The sequence below is a fragment of the Callorhinus ursinus genome, unplaced genomic scaffold (genome assembly GCF_003265705.2).
Source record: "Callorhinus ursinus isolate GAN/ISIS: 27379988/994484 unplaced genomic scaffold, GSC_fseal_2.0 scaffold50, whole genome shotgun sequence".
NCBI lineage: Eukaryota > Metazoa > Chordata > Mammalia > Carnivora > Otariidae > Callorhinus > Callorhinus ursinus.
The window spans coordinates 8,424,357-8,442,324 of record NW_027397112.1 but is presented as its reverse complement, the minus strand read 5'-3'; the positions used below and the strand labels follow the sequence as shown (position 1 = coordinate 8,442,324).

Genomic DNA, 17,968 nt, shown 5'->3' with positions numbered 1-17,968 from the left:
ATCCTCCGGCCAGGCGCTCCCTCGCGCGCCCCCTCCTGGCGGTGCCTCCCAAACGGTCTGAGCGCGTGCCGGGTTTCTGAGAGCGGCGCGGGCGGGGCAGCGGAGAAGGCGAGGCGGTCGAGCCACCCGAGGAGTCACCGGAGCAGCGAGCAGCGGCGCTCAGTGAGGATTTAGGTCTTGCTTTGTGTGCTTCGGTTCGTGCCCGTGTCTCCTCCCGGCTTTTCCGTCAAGTCTGCGGAGGTCTGGCCTCGTGTGGCGGGCTTCGCCTTCTCACACGGTAGCGGCCCGGAAACCCCTGAGGGGCACTCGCTGAAGTATTTTTTTCCCCCGCGTGTTTGTTTTTTTTTAAAGATTTTATTTATTTATTTGACACAGAGAGAGACAGCGAGAGAGGGAACACAAGCAGGGGGAGTGAGAAAGGGAGACGCAGGCTTCCCGCCGAGCAGGGAGCCCGACGCGGGGCTCGATCCCAGGACCCCGGGATCACGACCTGAGCCGAAGGCAGACGCTTCACCGACTGAGCCACCCAGGCGCCCCTGCCCCCGTGTTTTTAATGTTTTCCAATATGGTCTGCCTTCAAAGGGCTGCCGGGCTTGTCGGGCCGAGAGCGTGAGAGCCACACTGTGTGCACGCGAGACAGGAGGCTGCTTCCGAGCAGGAGCGGGCCTCGCGCGCCGGGCCCGAGCGCCGGCCGCAGGCCCTCCCTCCAATATTCGTAACTACTGTATCTGCTTCGTCCTTCCGTCCCTGGGAGCTGGCGACGCCCTGCCCTCCCGGGGCGAACAGACCCGGCGGGGTTGGTAGACCAGCAGGCCTGAGAAGGGAGTGAGAGCGGCGGAAGGGGGCGGCGGCCTGAGAGACGAGAAAGCGGGAGCACGGGCCGCGGGTAGCGGGCTGCGGCCTGGGCACTGGGGGTGGGAGGCAGGGAGGTGGTGCTGGGCCCCCCTCGCGAAGGTATCCTGAACCGGGGCGGGGGGAAAGGGGGGGTCCCCAGAGCAGGAAGCGAATTCCAGGGAATTCGAGAGAAAAGAGCTCAGAGGGTGGGGTGGGACTCACATCTGTGTAAGATACTGCAAGAAACGCTGGAAGAGCCCCAGACTTGGACTGGAAGTCCAGGTTGGCTACAGCGCCAGAGCAATCCGAGCAGCAGATCAGTGTTTGTGGCCCTCCCCTCAACTGCCTGCGCTCTCCCCTGCAACCCTTTAGTGGCTGATTATAGGTCTAGGATTTCAGCCACTTTAAACCTTGAATTTGGGGATATCATCTACGGCGCAAGCAAGCCAAAGGAATTTTAAAAAGATTTAAAAATCATCACCCCTTAGGGATGCTTTCTCTCTTGAGAAAATGAATGAATGTAAAAGTGCACGTTTCAGCACTTGATCATAACATGACACGTCAAAACAAGGATGAAATGGTAGAGCTGTGGGTATAGTTGGGGGGAGGAGCACTTGGGCACTTGAAACAACACAGAACAAGGTATGGTCAGTGTAGGAGTATTAAAACAAAAAAAATCAAATCCCCCCACCCCATTTTCTTTTATCTATGTGGCGTATGCTAGTGGCAACCACAAGGGAAAACCAACTAGCTGGGCTTGTAGACATCAAAGATGGGAAGTCTTTTAGCTAAGGCTCTGGGAGCAGAATATAATCATGAGATTCATTCACAGCAAGATTAGGCTTGCAGAGAAAGGCAACAGGAGTAAGCTAAGGAGAGATCACTAAAATAGAAGGAGCTCTTGGATTAACCTCTAAGGGGTATTATTTGTGGCACTGTGACCCCATCAAAGCACAGATAATCTAGATTCACTGAATATAAAAAAGCAGTGAAATAGTAAGCATTGCCCTGTAGCCAAGATGTCTGGGTTTGAATCCCGGCTTTACCTCTTAATTAGTTGTGTGACTTGGGGTAAGTTACTTTACCTCTCTTAACCTCCATCTCTTCATCTATAAAACTAGCAATAATCATAGGATTGTTATAAGATAACTAAAGTAAACCACTCAGCATAGGTCCATAGCCTGGAACACAGTATATGGTTACTAATGTTAAAAGCTGTTAGACAAGATGTGATTGAGAAAGAGTCATTGAAGTGGGATACAGTGTTAGGAAGAGAGCACTTTACTTCAAGAAATACAAGAATAAATGGGAATTCTACAGTGTCCAAGTTAATATGACTGATATTTAAAAAAATTATATAGCTGAATGAATGTTATACATGCCCTTCAAACAGTGGGAATGCCATTTTCCTCCGCCCTTTCCATGCCACTTTCAAAATACTAGATATGAATAATTGATAGTTTCTAAATATGTGAAAAAATATTTAGAACATTATTTTTATTGATCTGTAAGATACATTTTAAGTAAAACCAATATGTGTACTATGTAAACACAACCTCTAGCCTCTATTTCCAACCAGACTGAGACCCCCTGAACATCTTCTGTATAGAAATTTTGCAGCCACCACTGCCTTCAGGTCCTCTCATATCTCCCTTGGATTACTGCAGTAGCCTTCTAACAGATCTCATGGCCACCAATCTTCTCTTCATCTTTCTTTTTTCCACACACTGCCAGTGTTGTCATCTTGAAAAATAAAGTTGATCATCTCACCCCTATGCTTTAAACACTATAAATTCCTACTTGCCTACTTAATTGTATACCCACTTCTCTTAACTTTATCCCACAATTCTTTTCCCTATAAGCTACCCTCTACCCATATTGAACTTCTTGAATTTTCTGTTAAGTCTGGCCTGACCTCTTCTCCATATCACTTCATTCCTTAATAAACTTCCAGTCATAATAGAAAACCAGTTCAAAGGAGGTGTCTCTAAGAAACCTTCTCAACTCCTTCAGAGAGAAGTAACGATTTCCTCCTCGATGCTCCTTGATCAATTTGTTTGTCATTATTGGCAGCATCAGCAACAGTGACACAATCAGCATCATCACTAACTTATTGAAATCTTAGCAGGAACTGGGCTAAACACTGGCTTGAATTAAGTCACTTAATTCTCACTTTACTTCCCCCGCACCGGGAATTTTTAAAATAACACTTGACATAATATTGTTATTTTTATAAAAAAGACACCCCCACCAAGAAAACAACCTCTTTCAGACCAGCATACACATAAAGGTACACCTGTGTAAAACCCAATGCATGAAAATTCAAATACAGATTAAAGGGTAATCATTCATTTAATGGAATACCCATAACATGCTAGGCACTGTACTAGGTGCTGGAGATGCAAGATAAATAAATTATAGTCTCTTGTCCTCAGGGAATTCCTAGCATAGTAATAGTAGTAATAATTTCATCATTAAAAAAAATTCACTAAAGTGAATTGCATTTTAATATACATAGCTTCAGAAATCATGTTTGGCATAAAGTGAGGTACCATGTGTAGTAAGTAAGGGATTGTGAAGTGGGACAGGGTTAGTCAAGAAACTTCCTTAGAAGAAATTAGCTTGAATGGGGTTTTGAAAGAAAAAAACTTGGTATGGATTGGTGGAGAAAAGAGAAGTAGACACTTTACACTTAGCCAAATTAATAATCCAAAGGTTGCTTGGTGAACATGGAGGCAGATCAGAAAGAGATGGATTGTCTTGAGGGATATTTCATAGAGGTCATGAGGAGAGAGCCGTGATGAAACATTTCTCCCTTATATCAGAGAATGGGACTCTAGTGACCACGTTTTCTAGATTCAGGGTCACTTTCCATTGGACAGTGCTAGATATACATTGGCTGATCTCATCTCTCTAAACTTCATTTTTTGTTTTCATGCTAACAGCCTTCTAGTGACTCAAATAGATGGAGGCAAATATGTAAACAGATAAATGCAATACAAGCTTTACAAGAGTCTTACTTAATCTAATATCCTCTATTATTTTCTTATGTCCTTTTAGTACACCCACACCACACCACCGTTACTCTTGCTACAATTTCTCTAGACTATGCAAGGTTTTAGGAAAGGGGCTGACCTTTAACAATATCAAAGAAATAATTTTCTGTATCCTTTTGCTTTTCTTTGATCACTTTCTCCGGCATTGTTTTCTCCTCTCCAGCTTTTGGCCCTTCTCACAAGGATGGAAATGCTACTCTTTCGTGTCTGGGCCCTGCTGGCCTTGATCCCTTTCCCAGGTGAGGCTACTTGGGGATAGTTTCTTTAGTCAGTATGTACCAGGGTGCAGATGGCTGGCCAATGAGAAAGAGGATAAGAAGTACTGAGTGGGGCAAAAATTGAGTATTCACTTGTCTGGACCCTAGGGAGAGATTCCTATTTTGGGATCATTAGGACACAGAATGGGTAGGTGTCTCTGGCTTATAATTGTGGAACCTGAATTGATGGACAGGATAATAGACCATTAGAACTCTCCTTAAGAAATATGCCTTCTCTCCTTGGCTCCCTGCTGCCCCAGGACCGTCTTATTTTTCCACTCTTGAGAATATTTTTACTTCATTGTTGCCACCTTCTGTGTCATGAAAAGCTACAACAGCGTCTCGATAGGAGAGGGCCCATAGCTCAATTATGAGAAGCAAGTTCTCTAGGTGGCAAGAAAGGAACTGGAGCCTTAGTAGGTAACACTGCCTCATGAGTTGTGTATTCCTAGATGGGACTGGTATTTGGGAGACGAAGCAGATGGTGGACATGGAGTAGCTAAAAGGGACCTGTAGGGAAGCTTTCAGAAGACCGCCTCTCACCTATGTCAGGCATCTAAAATTTACCTGATGTCTCTCTCATTGCACCTGAGATTTCCCTAACAGACTAAACTCTTAAGCATCCAAAAACATCTGTTGCCTTAGTACCAAAGCAAAAAGGAATAGTCTCACGTTAAGAAGAGGTGAAAACTCTCTGGGAAATGAATGACCCTAGGAGTCACCTTTAGGCTAGTGGTTCTCCTGATTTGGTATGCATATGGGTCATCAGGAATGCTCGTTCTGTTCACTTGCATTACTTCCAGGTCCCACTTTCACAAGTTCTTAATCATTCAGTCTGAGGTGGAGCTAGAATCTGCAGTTTTACAAGAACCCCAGGTGATTCTGGTGAAGGCAGTCCTTAGACCATAATTTCAAAGAAACACTGCTTTGAGGTATAAGTAACAAAGCTCTTTTCTCCAGGGCCTGATAACCCCTTGAGAGCCCCTCAGCAGCCAATCCTGGGAGCTTCCAAGACATCTGGAAGCTCAGGAAGAGAATGGTTTCCTGGGCATGAGTTTTAAGAACTCCATAGTTTCCAAGGTGACACTAATAGAGAAATCAAGATCCCTAGAAGGATGATGAGTGGAGGGAATGGTGGTGGAATCAGGGTTTTAACTTGTTCATTAAGGGTCTTTTTCTTGTCTAGTTCCTTGTAACTTTTTCTTCAGGGTAAGTTTCCTATTTTTTTTTTTAAGATTTTATTTATTTGGCAGAGAGAGAGAGAGACATTGAAAGAGGGAACACAAGCAGGGGGAGTGGGAGAGGGAGAAGCAGGCTTCCCGCTGAGCAGGGAGCCTGATGCGGGGCTCGATCGATCCCAGGACCCTGGGATTATGACCTGAGCCAAAGGCAGGCACTTAATGACTGAGCCACCCAGATGCCTCTAGGTTTCCTATTTTTAACCATCAAATAGAATCAGCTTTGTATTTTATTTGGGTCATGTGCTCCTCACCAAAGTCTTTGGCCTATGTGGTTGATGATTTCAGGGGCTACTGAAGAGACATTTGAGGTTTCTGTTTGGCCAGATCAGGCCCTGGTAAAGCTTGGACAGTCTCTAATGGTCAACTGCAGCACTACCTGTCCAGACCCCGGACCCAGTGGAATTGAGACTTTATTAAAGAAAACCCAGGTGGACAAAGGACCTCAGTGGAAGGAGTTTCTCCTGGAGGATGTCACAGAGAATTCTATTCTGCAGTGCTTCTTCTCTTGTGCAGGGATCCAAAAGGACACAAGCCTTGGCATCACTGTGTATCGTGAGTAGGGCTGAGGAGGAAGGGAAGAGTAGGGGAACAGGACAAGGCCTCATTTAGGGAAAAATTAGAGATTTCTTTTAGGGGAGAGAATTAGGAACCTTAATAGAGATTTCTGTTACACTGTAGGAATTCTAGGGCCAATTACTTCTATTTCCCTTTGGTGTAGGATTTTAAATTAGGAGCAGACCATAGAGGGCATCCAGACATTGTGCTTGAGCATATGTTCAGGTACAGGAGACATATGCCAATAATGCTAGCTTATAAATGATCAAAAAAGTATACAATTAGTGCTAAATTATTTGACACAAATTCTTAGAATAAATAGAGTTTGGAGAAAGGAGGGTCTTTATGGGCCGGGGCAGTTGGAGAAGTCTCCATGGAAAAGGAGGCTCTTGAGCTTCCCTCCTGCAGAATGGTAAGGATTTGAAGTGATGGGGATGGGTGAGGAAGGTCTTACAGGTGGGAAAGTAGCACTGGCAAGGACACGGCCATAAGAGTGTGACCTCGGTGGGGTAAAAGCTTGGTAGACGAGGGTAGACTTGGTAGACTAGTTTTTGTGTGATGCTGAGGAGCTCCTCAGAAGCTGCTTGTCCCTCTGGAGCACCTCTGGAAGAGAGAAAGTTCTCCAGAATGGCAGCAACAGTCAACACAAGGGACTCCCCCTCAGCAGTCATATTTCTTGGCCACCTTTCATGAGCAGAAGAGTCAGAAGACTGACTCGTTCCATGTAGGGCAGGGTTGGCAGAAAGCTGACACTGCTGATCAGACGGTTCAAGGGTAACAGTCCCCTTGTATCACAGGTTGCCTGTCCTGTATCATTTCTTTCTGGAGAGGTGAGTAGCCTTCTCTCATCAAGCCCACCTTTTTGTCTTAAAGAGCCACCAGAGCAGGTGATCCTGGAGCTGGAGCCTGCATGGGTAGCCATGGATGAAGCCTTTACAGTGAAGTGCCATGTGCCCAGTGTAGCACCCCTGGAGAACCTCACCCTTACCCTTCTCCAGGGTAACAAGAAACTACAAAGAAGGAACTTTATGAGCTTGGCTGTGGCCTCCCAAAGAGCTGAGGTCACCATCAATGTCAAAGCCCAAAGGGCAGATGACAGGTGTAATTTCTCATGCCGTGCAGAACTGGACTTGAGTTCATATGGTGGAGGGCTCTTTCACAGTAGTTCAGCCATCAAGGTACTCCGGATCTTTGGTGAGTCAGAGCCCAGGTGTGGAAGGATCCTGAGGCTCATTTTCCGTGTCTTACCTTGGCCCTTGGGACTAAGTTCCCACAAAGTTTAAGATGAGGGTGAGAGGGTAACTGAGCTCTACCTCTACTTGGGCCTTAAACTTACCCTGGGGGACAGAGTGCTTTTAGCCACACTCCCTTCCTACATTGTGGAGTTCTACATAGCACATGATTTTTCATGGTTTTCCTCCTTTCTTTCCTTTTCTTCATTTCTTGGCAGAATTCTCTCAGAGCCCCAAAATCTGGGTCTCCCCACTTTTGGAGATTGGGATGGCAGAGGCTGTGAGCTGTGAGTTGTCTAGGGTGTTCCCAGCCAGAGAGGTCATGTTCCACATGTTCCTAGGAGACCAGGAGCTGAGCCCTTTTGTCTCCTGGAAAGGAGACACAGCATGGGCCAATGCCACCGTTCAGGCCATGGAGACTGGTGATCAGGAGCTGTCTTGCCTTGTATCTCTGGGTCCAATGGAAGAGAAAACAAGAGAGCCAGTGCATGTCTATAGTAAGTGACCTGCCTCTTCCCTTCTGCACGGGGTTTCTCTGCCACTGAAATCTTCCACAGTAAAGTCTTGGTGATTCGCCAGTAAATATCCCTACTAACCTTTCCAAGGTATACTCTCAAGTGAGTTTTCTCTGATGAGTGCAGGCAGGTTGGAGACACGTATTGGGACAGTAGTTCTCTTCAGCCTTCACCCTGTTACCCCAGGCCATCCTACTTACAGAGTGACTGTGGGTCCTTCAACTTGTTTCTAGAACAACTTTTGAGGTAAAGAGGAAAAATCTGTAAGATGAAAAGCCATCTTGCTGTCCTTGCCACAGAGGCATAGCCAAATGTATGCACACTGCATTTGTTGTAAGAAGAGCTCTCAAATTCCCAAATCTCATTGCTCCTGCCATTCAGCACAGAGACAGGAAGGTATATAAAGTCTTTCCCATCTTGTCTGCCTAGATACCACACCTTCAGCAGCAAGAGTACAGAAGTGGCTGTGAGTTTTGAGAAATATGTTTGGTTCTCTTTTTCCTTTTCTTATAGGCTTCCCTCCACCAATCCTGGAGATAGAAGAATTATACCCACTGGCAGGGACAGACATTAATGTGACCTGTTCAGGGCATGTATTAACATCACCCAGCCCTACTCTTTGGCTGAAGGGAGCCCCAGACCTCCCTGCCCCTGGGGAGCCTGCTTGGCTTTCACTTACCACCAGGGAGGAAGATAATGGCCGAAATTTCTCCTGTGAGGCCTCTATGGAGGTTCAGGGTCAACAGTTGATCAAAACCACTGCAATGCAGCTCCATGTCTTATGTGAGTAGAAGCCTGAACTTTCTGGTCAAAACAAGGATTACTATTAGTCTCATTTCCAGAGGTCTTGGCCAGCAACTTCAATATTAGAGTTATTGTTTTTCTCATTAAAATAAAAAAATCAAAGAAGAAAATAACATTAAAGCTCCCCAAGCTTACCATAGCCCCAGAAAAGTGAGCTGGGGGAACTGGGAATGGAAAAGAGAATACAAGGTGATCAGATGGTCTTAGTTGAGGGTTGATGGCTGAGGACACAGAAAGTGATAGTTGGGAGTTTATGCTGAGGAGTGAAATTTCCATGTAAGAATCTGTATTTTGAAAAGTAGAAAATCTCTCATCTCTGGGGTCGTCCTTACCCATCTCCTCACTCACTGAGAAGCAAAGATGGGAAGTGGGGAAGCCACCATTGATAGGACAACCCAGATCATTTAGTCTGAATCCATTAGAATGCCTTTGCTGTGTCTCAGACTCCTCGCCCCTAGGGAAGGAAAGACAAACATGGCCCAAAGCAGGGAACAGTGGTCCTTCCCTCAGGAAGGAAAGCTGTTGGGTCAAAGGGACACAGTATTTGGATTAGGGGAGGAGGGGGAGCTGAGCCTCTGGGTGAGGAAGGAATGTGGCACATTGAACTCATTTCTCTGGGGGACTGTCTTCCAGACAAGCCTCGATTAGAGGAATCTGATTGCCCTGGCAACCAGACGTGGGTCAAAGGGGCAGAGCAGATGCTTGCGTGCGTCCCAAAGGGAAACCCAACTCCAGCCTTGGTGTGTACCTGGAATGGAGTGATCTTCCACCTTGAGGTGCCACAGAAGGCAACCCAGAACCACACGGGAACCTACTGCTGCACAGCCACTAACCAGCTGGGCTCTGTCAGCAAAGACATTGCTGTCATCGTTCAAGGTGACTGTGGCTCTCCCCTGCTGCCAGGCCTAGGACGGAAATCCCCCAGGAGTTTGGGATTCTTATCCAAACCTGGAAAGAAGAAAAATTCCCCTGGGCAGAGGGAGGGTGAAACTGAGAGGTGGGTGTGGTAGGCTGGGGGAGGCAGGGCCTCTCCCTGCCCTGTAACCCTCCTGAACTCTGTCTTCTGTGCTTGGGCAGGACTGGATGAAGGAATCAGCTCCACCATCTTCGTCATCATTGTCGCCCTTGGAGTGGGTGTCACCGCCATAGCACTGTATCTGAACTACCGGCCTTGCAAAATAGAGAGGCGGAAATTGCCCTATAGGCAGAAAGAGAAGAACAAAGAGCAGGAAAGCCAGTTTGCTGTTCAGCAAGCAGAAAAGTGCAATGCACATAATTGTTAAATGGAAACAGCTATTTGGTTGAAGGCAACCTCTACTACTGGGGTTTCCTAAGGGAGGAAAGGGGGGGAGGAGAAAGGAGGAGACATTACCCTTTGTGTTCTGCAGTCCCACAAAACAGGTGTTTCAGGGCGCTTGGATGGCTCAGATGGTTAAGCGTCTGCCTTCAGCTCAGGTCATGATCCCAGAGTCCTGGGATCGAGTCCCGTTTCGGGCTCCCTGCTCCTTGGGAGCCTGCTTCTCCCTCTGCCTCTCTCTCTCTGTCTGTCATGAATAAATAAATAAAATCTTAAAAAAAAATAAAGGTGTTTCAGACCCCCGCATCCCTTGTATCTCATCCATCCACAAGCTCAGCTCCCCTGAAGTCACTCTAGTCACTAGAATTTCACTCGCAGTGTCCAGCTAATGAGAGGGCCTCCTGCTCCTTACTGTGTGCTTAATCAGTCCACTCGCTCTTAGACTCAAAAAAGATCCTTACCTTTGCTCCCAAACATCAGACTAAAGAGATAGAAATATCTCAGAAATGCAACTCATTTCTCTTGGTTTCCTCATGACTAGGTGGAAACCAGTTTCTCAGTCCACAGACAGGACTTCAAAGGGAGTGAATACCAAAGAGATAGGAATCAGAAGCTTATTCCTGCCTACATATTCCCCTGCTCCCCTAACCTGAGGTTCTGGAGTGCTGGCTCCCAGAGCTGAATTTGATAACACCATTAAGGGTCCGTGGGTAGTTAGGCTTCAACTCACTAACCATCTATTGTTTGCCTTGGAGGAGTGTAAAAGTCATAAATTCCATATTGTCAGACAAGCAGCTTACCTAACCCCATGTTCTGTCCCTGAAGTGGAAATTAGAGTTCTTCCATTAAACTGACCTCATAGGTTATGGGCTCCAAACATCTCTGAATTCCTTTTCATAATCCACTATAAAGTAATCATCTGTGAGTTCACATTTGACATACTAATTTTTTAATCTATACAGGCTCTTAGGACAGAGTTCCAGTGTTTTCTCTCCCTTTCCATAAAGAAGTATTTATTTTCATATGTCTGCAAACTGTCCTTTAAGCTTCAGAACAACTCCTCCTGTGACAATGTTTACCATAGATCTTATGATTCAGCTTCCTTCTCTGTTCTTTGGAAAATATATATTCACCCGTACAGAAGATTGAGAAGTCATAAAACCAGATCTTTTCTCCCAAATCAGTCATGTATGCGTCACTGAAATGTTGTATATAGTAAAAAAATAAAAGTGATTTTACGGTATCTGAAAGTATTTCTCTTCTGTGTCATTTTGGAAAACTGTTATTAAGCCACCTGGTTGCATTTTGAGTACAGTTTCTAAGAAAAGGATGTTAAGCCGGTAGCACGAACAACTAGCCCAGGGCAGGTGGTGAGTTAGCTCAGGGCAGCAGCCTGTTTGACCTGCCCTTAAAACTAAAGTTGAGACCTCCAGATAGGGGTCTGCAGCCTTCCAAATTGTAGACACTAAGAGAAAGAATATAGCATCAGGCATCAAAGTGAAAAAACCTCATTCTTTTCAGATCTTACCTGAGTCTGGGTTACAGATCAGGTATAAAAATAACCCTTTGATTTCAAAACATACAGGCGGTAGGGATACAATGGTGAACAAAACAGTGTCCCTGCCTTCTACAAGCTTCTAGTCAATGAGGGAAGCCAGAGCAAGTCAACAGGAAATCACAATTGTACCTTAACTCCCATAACAGGGAAAGCACAGGTCCTTATGAAAACGCCTAACTCAGGATCAAGGGAGGCTTCCTGGGAGGAGACTGGAAATATCTTGTTTGATTTTCAAAAAGCATCACCCCTGCCTTGCATCAAATGACCTCAGCCTCAATTTTTCCACTAAATACAACAGCCATTGCTCTCTCATCATTTGAGAAAATCACTCACTTTTCTGAATTGAGCACTTAGGAAGTGGGTTTAAAAGAAAAGAGTATAGAGCAGCCTAATCCAGGAATCTCCAGCCATTTCCAGTGTCTTGGGATCAGCTGCATCAGGTCTGTAGTTACCCCACAGAGCAAACCCCACCTCGAGGCCCCCATACCCTGAGGCACAGTCGAGGCACCAGGGAGAGCCTAGAGGCTCCTGCCTTTGCTTCTTGCTGCCACTTGGTGTCACTGTTGACAGTCCTACACAGGCCATAAAACCTCATGCTTCCTGATCCAGGTTCCCAGGTCCGCTGCCGTGGAGCTTTCAGGGAGGATAATTCGTTTCCTTGGGCTTGGTCTAGCTAGGGGTGATTCCTTGCATGAACTTCCAGGGTTACAGACCTCCCTACTTTAGATTAGCTGTCTAGTAAGGCTCTTCAGATTTTGGTAGGCCTTTCCCTATGTAGACTTGGAACATCTGTTCCCTCTCTTTCTTTCCCCAGGGATCCACACAACCAGGGGGCAGGCAGCCCCTCCTAGTTAATTCTTAAAGTACAAAGGATCTCATTACACCTCTTTTCCAGAATAATAAAGCTGGTCTCTGCCCATTCTTCTGAGGGTAGCTGCCTTGTCTTCAGGGAGCCCCACCCCTAAAAAGTTTGCATATACTCTTTTTCCGAACAATTAGCTCACACTTAACTGCAGCTACCCTGATTATCTTCAGGGGACGAGAGCTACCTTTAATACTCCATAAATTTATCCTCTTAAGAAAGTCAAGTTGACTTTCTGGTGTGTTTCTTTATAGACCTGAGAGAAAACAAGTTAATTCTTCAGTGGGGCCTTCTTACTATAGGGATAATAATACTAGTTACCTATTAGAGGATTATAGTTGGAAAGAAATGACAGTACTTAGACACTGGCATGGTGTTGTACATATGTACACAATATGAGTTCTTACTACACTAATAAGGCTGGTGGTAATCATACCCATAATCATCATAAACTCAAAGCAAGAGTCAGAAAACCATGGCAGGGCGCCTGGGTGGCTCAGTTGGTTAAGCGACTGCCTTCGGCTCGGGTCACGATCCTGGAGTCCCGGGGTCGAGTCCCACATCGGGCTCCCTGCTCGGCAGGGAGTCTGCTTCTCCCTCTGACCCTCTTCCCTCTCGTGCTCTCTATCTCTCATTCTCTCTCTCTCTCAAATAAATAAATAAAATCTTAAAAAAAAAAAAAAAAAAAAAGAAAACCATGGCAGCCATGGAGGGCCATCCAAAGTCACATACACCACGGACACCTTTCTCTTTTCCATTGTGTTCTCTCTTCTATTCCTTTCCCTTTTCCTTTCTCTACTTTTCCCCTTTTTGTTCCCTACGATGTAGGACTACTAGTAGGATGACCAGTTGTACCAGTTTGCACTGAGCTGAGGTGTTCTGAGATGCTAAAATCAGTAGTCTCATGCAGATGGGGAGGAGTTGATGACCCTAATACTGATACCACTTGAAGTATTTCTCATGTTTGCTGGGGTCTCCTGAATTAAAGCTGTGAGGCAAAGTGTCATGTTTGTTTGACCCAGATGACCAGGTCCTGTCATTCTGAGGACTTGTGAAGAGAGGGGAAAGTGTCAGTTCTGTTCTCAAATGTGTATAAAGGATCAAAACAATATGTGTTTCAGCAATGCTGATGTAAGTGTTAACCTTAAAAATAAAACTGCCAGTTATATTACCAGCAAAAATGGGTTTATTGGAGAATAGCAGAGAATTGCAATCCAGGACAAGCAAGCTACATGTAGCAAAACCCTAGGCAAGTCTATAGAACAGAGGAGAGGACCAGTTCCTTTATAGACGAAAGGGGGGCGTTGGGAAGACTGTTCTAAACAAAAGGCCCTTTGGAGTAAAGTGGGAGTTGGAAGTATGGTGGCTTCTCATTGGCTGGGCTGTTGCTGGGGGAGGAGGAAAGACTTTCTTCTCCTAAGCAGTTGGTAAAGCAATATCCAGGTGCACGGTCTGTCTCCTCTTGGGTCTGCGATTGCCAGGTGGTAGGGTATGAGACCCTGCCGGTCTCCCAATTCCTTTCTAAACAAGATTTTCTTTGATTAGTTTTCACATTTCCCCTTTTTGATCAAGATCTTTCTTTGAAAGCGTCACTGATCAAGAGTCAGGTTCTCCACATTTCATGGTTTTGTCCCTCAGTACCATGAAGGGCCTTTCCCGGCTGTCAAGTTCTAAGTTGGCGGGAAAGTGCCTAGCAGTTGGAAACCACTCAGGCCACATTTGAGTAACAAGGAAGGTTCGGAGGGAGAGCTCTCAGGTACTTCCCACCTGAGAGCTCTCCCACCTTCCCACCTTGATAGTCCAGACTCATCAAGACTGTAAGCACTGGAGATCATCCCCAAGGGTTGAGCCAGCATCACCTTATCGGGTACATTGCTTTTAAAAGTCTGATAAGCAACAAAATACAAAACTCAAAATAAGGATACAAAACAGAAAAAGTAACATTAACAATTCCACATCATACGATGGTTCTAAACCAAGAGCTGATGAACTTTTTGCAAAACAGCAAACTTTGAAAGCTGTTTAAAAACAGCATTGTTGGGCGCCTGGGTGGCTCAGTCGTTAAGCGTCTGCCTTCGGCTCAGGTCATGATCCCAGGGTCCTGGGATCGAGTCCCACATCGGGCTCCCTGCTCGGCAGGAAGCCTGCCTCTCCCTCTCCCACTCCCCCTGCTTGTGTTCCCTCTCTCGCTGTCTCTCTCTCTGTTAAAAAATAAATAAAAAATCTTAAAAAAAAAATAAAAACAGTATTGTTATCTCAGAGGAACTGTTTGAAACAAATGTGTTATTGATAATACAGCCTCTAAGGTGGCAAAGACCATGAAGTTCAGAGACCATGAATTTGGATAAGAGTCTAAATTCAGTTAACAGTTCAGATAAAAAAAGGCTTTGTGAATTCTGAACCTTCTAATCCTTCAGAAAAAGCAAGTGTAAGATTAATTTGTGCTGGGATCATCATGAGGCTGTTTCCAAAAGCCCATAATCAAAAGAGGTTTCCCCCTTTTGCGCGGGCTTAGAAAATGCAGACAAGGGCATCATCTTTCCACAAAAAAAAAAAAGAAGAAGAAGAAGAAGCAGCAGCAGCAGCAGCAACAGTGAGGAAAACGTATACAGGCCTGCCCTGACATCTTGGAAACGTGGTCCCATCAGATGCCACCTGCTTCAATTCTGGGCAATCTTACCTTCAGGTCACCAGAGGGCATGCAGGTCCAATCAGGGTTTGATGCTTTCTTTCGATGTGTCACACATGAATTCAAGAGTCTATTCTCTGGAGTTTGGTGGCATACGGGTTGTTTAGAAGTTCCTGATAAAGTCTTTTCCAGCGAGGTTGAAGAGAGCCTTTCCGGAGGTGTCTTTTCCAACAGATGAAATAAATCTCTAGGTTGCAAGGTGTGAGGCTTAAGATTATCATCTCCCAGGAATGGACCATGAAAAGACAGCTATACCAAAGCATGGTTATTTTAACGAAGCAGTTAGGCCCTTGCTATACTGAAGTGTATCTTCTTTTGTCAACTGGGGGTCCGTGGAGGCAGGGGCCAAGGGTATCGGACGTCTTGGGACTACCTCAAACAGTGAGAGTACGAGTTCTAGGGTAGATCTGAGATTTAGGATTAATGGCAGTGCTTTTGGCCAGTGTATTTGAAGGATTTCTTCAAGTTTTGCCATTTGAGTCTTAATAGTGCCATTAGTCTGTTCAACAAACCCTGAGAATTCAGGACGGTATGCACAATGAAAAGTGTTGTGAAACCAGCCAATGGCACAGACTTGTTGGAGCACCTGACTGGTAAAATGGGTTCTCTGATCACTATGCAGTATGAGAGGGGTTCCCCAGGTAGGGATATTTTTTTCTAATGGAATTTTAGCCACAGAAGCAGCATTGGCCTGTTTACAAGAGAAAGCGTCACGCCAGTGAGAAACATATAAACCATGACTAAAACATTTATATCCACGAGAAGAGGAAGCCGTATGAAATTCATTTGTTCAAACAGGTTTCCCTGGATTATACTTTAAACAGGTGGGACAAGAGAGGTAGGTACTTTTTGTGACCTTGTTAGTATTTCCCCGCCAATATTGGTGCGTGAATGCTATTATTTCTCAGTGGACCAATGTTTAATGCATGTACAGTGCTAAGGAATGGAACATTTAGAATTTCTGGTAGTGCTGGATTGTTATTTGGTCCAAACCAGAAGTCCCCCTTTTTATTGAGCCAACAATTACTAGATTTCCAATATTGTTTTTCCCTCTCTAGGGCCAATTGTTGGGTATCTCTGGTCAATTTTTCCAAGTTATCATTTGGGAGAACATCACTTTGGAACATGACAGAGGTTTAGCTTTTTGTTTCCTTGGGAGCACTCCTTCTGGCAGAAATATAAGCGAAGTGGTTTACTTTGGCCTCCAGGGAGTTAAGTGTCGAATGCCCAGGACCCTTAGTAATAGCCAGAGCAGCCAGCAAAGTATGGCATCTAAAAATTTTTGGACATAGAAGCCATTTTTTAATTTTATTTCCATTGGAGGTAAAGACACCTTGCTGTTTCCATAACATTCCAAAGTCATGAGCTACCCCCAAAGCATACCGCCTATCGCCTATCGGTGTAAATGGTAACAGTTTTATCCTCAGCTAAGTTACAAGCTGGAGTAAGGCTGAATTATAAAGGTAAAGCTCCTGTCTCATCGACTTCAAAAGGAGTTGCTATAGCATACCCAGCACAATATTTACCATCCTTTAAATAAGAATCTTCACTAAGGGGCATCTGGGTGGCGCAGTCAGTTAAGCATCTGACTCATGATTTCAGCTCAGGTCATGATCTTGGTATCGTGGGATCAAGCCCCACATCGGGCTCTGCACTCAGCATGAAGTCTACTTGGGACTTTCTCTCCCTCTCTCTCTGCCCCTGCCCCCCGCCCCCGCCCAGCTTGCGCTCACATGTACTTTCTCTCTCTCAAATAAATAAATCTTTAAAAAAAAAAAAAAGAAACATCAGTAAAGCATGAAAAACCTGCATTGGTTAGAGGTGTTTCCTGTATATTTCCATGGGGGGAGGGTCAAAAGGTAATCTGTCAGTGTTAAGCAGTTGTGAGGGGTTTGGTCTGGGTATAAATGTAGTCCTTGTCTCAAGACTAGATGCCCTAAGTATTGCATCTGAGTTTGAGCAAATGGCCCTTTTTTTTTTTTTGAGAACTTATGTCCCTTTAAGGCCAAAAGTTTTAACAGGTGGATGCTGTCTCCTGTGAAGAGGTTTGAGAAAGGGAGCAGAGAAGTAAATCATATACAAATTGTAACAAAATAGAGCCTGCAGAAAACTTTCTATCACCCAAATCAGCTTTTAAGGTTGGTGAAAGTAAAAAGGACTGTGTCTGTAACCCTGGAGCTTACTGTCCAGGTGCATTTCCATTCTTCCCAAGTGAAAACAAAAAGGCACTGGCTATCTTTATCAAACGAGGTGGTAAAAATGCACTGCATAGATCAATTACAGTGAAAAATTTGCCTTCAGGGGCGCCTGGGTGGCTCAGCCAGTTAAGCCGTTGCCTTCAGCTCAGGTCACGATCCCAGGGTCCTGGGATCGAGCCCCGCATTGGGCTCCCTGCTCTGTGGAGAGCCTGTTTCTCCTTCTCCCTCTGCCCCCCGCTCTGCCTATCTGTACTCTCTCTCTGTCAAATAAGTAAAATCTTAAAAAAAAAAAAAAAAAATTGGCCTTCAGTGGGACTGGATGGTCCGTAGCATATGGGGCTTAGGAACAAAGGTGCCAAGCGATAACAATGTTGTTATTGCTCAGAGGTCGGGGACAAACCCCCATCCTCAGCTACTGGGGCTTCCTCACAGGTAAAATAGCGGTATTATAGGCACTAGTGCAGGGGATAATGAGGCTCCGAGCCTTGCAATCTTCTATTATAGCCTTGATGCCTTGAAGGACTTCTTTATACGGTATTGATTCATTCTGCGAAGAGATTTTGAGGGATCTATTTGAATCCTATGGGAGGTGCACTGTGGATTCTGCCAGTATCACCTGAAGATGTTGCTCATAAAGAAGACGGTAGCTGGGCCAAGAGGAACAAATGATAGGACTCCGCTGTGGTGAGTTTGATTTCTGCCACACCAAAGGCCAACACACTTTCAACAGCCCCAGTTCCACCAGGCGCAGTCTGGTTCCAAATGGGAGTCAGACCGAAGGGCAGCCCAATCCAAAAGGAACAGTTCGATTCGGAAAAAGAGTCAGACGGAAGGCCAAGCGAACGCTCTCAGAAAAACAAAACGAGATCT

At 45.3% G+C, this 17,968-nt stretch overlaps 1 protein-coding gene across 6 annotated transcripts; it reads left to right on the top strand.

Annotated features, from left to right (window-relative positions):
* The first annotated feature begins 42 nt into the window (after nt 1-42).
* Nucleotides 43-11,024, top strand: LOC112837721 (intercellular adhesion molecule 5-like). 6 transcript variants are annotated; one of them, XM_073883291.1, is made up of 8 exons: nt 43-194; nt 4,054-4,129; nt 5,674-5,940; nt 6,817-7,137; nt 7,394-7,672; nt 8,204-8,473; nt 9,128-9,370; nt 9,572-11,024. In XM_073883291.1, the coding sequence occupies exons 2-8, from the start codon at nt 4,075-4,077 to the stop codon at nt 9,775-9,777; spliced, it is 1,641 nt and encodes a 546-aa protein (XP_073739392.1). In that variant the 5' UTR covers nt 43-194; nt 4,054-4,074; the 3' UTR covers nt 9,778-11,024. The 6 variants fall into 6 exon arrangements, with proteins under 6 accessions (XP_073739392.1, XP_073739394.1, XP_025746036.1 ...); XM_073883293.1 differs by having other exon boundaries at nt 43-277; nt 7,517-7,672; XM_025890251.2 differs by having other exon boundaries at nt 43-277.
* The last annotated feature ends 6,944 nt before the right edge of the window (nt 11,025-17,968 follow it).

Bases quoted from the DNA above. Each gene is read 5' to 3' on its own strand.
- LOC112837721 (XM_073883291.1), top strand. From the start codon at position 4,075: ATGGAAATGCTACTCTTTCGTGTCTGGGCCCTGCTGGCCTTGATCCCT. The intron at 7,138-7,393 runs GTGAGTCAGAGC...ATTTCTTGGCAG, and splicing joins CAAGGTACTCCGGATCTTTG to AATTCTCTCAGAGCCCCAAA. The intron at 8,474-9,127 runs GTGAGTAGAAGC...ACTGTCTTCCAG, and splicing joins AATGCAGCTCCATGTCTTAT to ACAAGCCTCGATTAGAGGAA.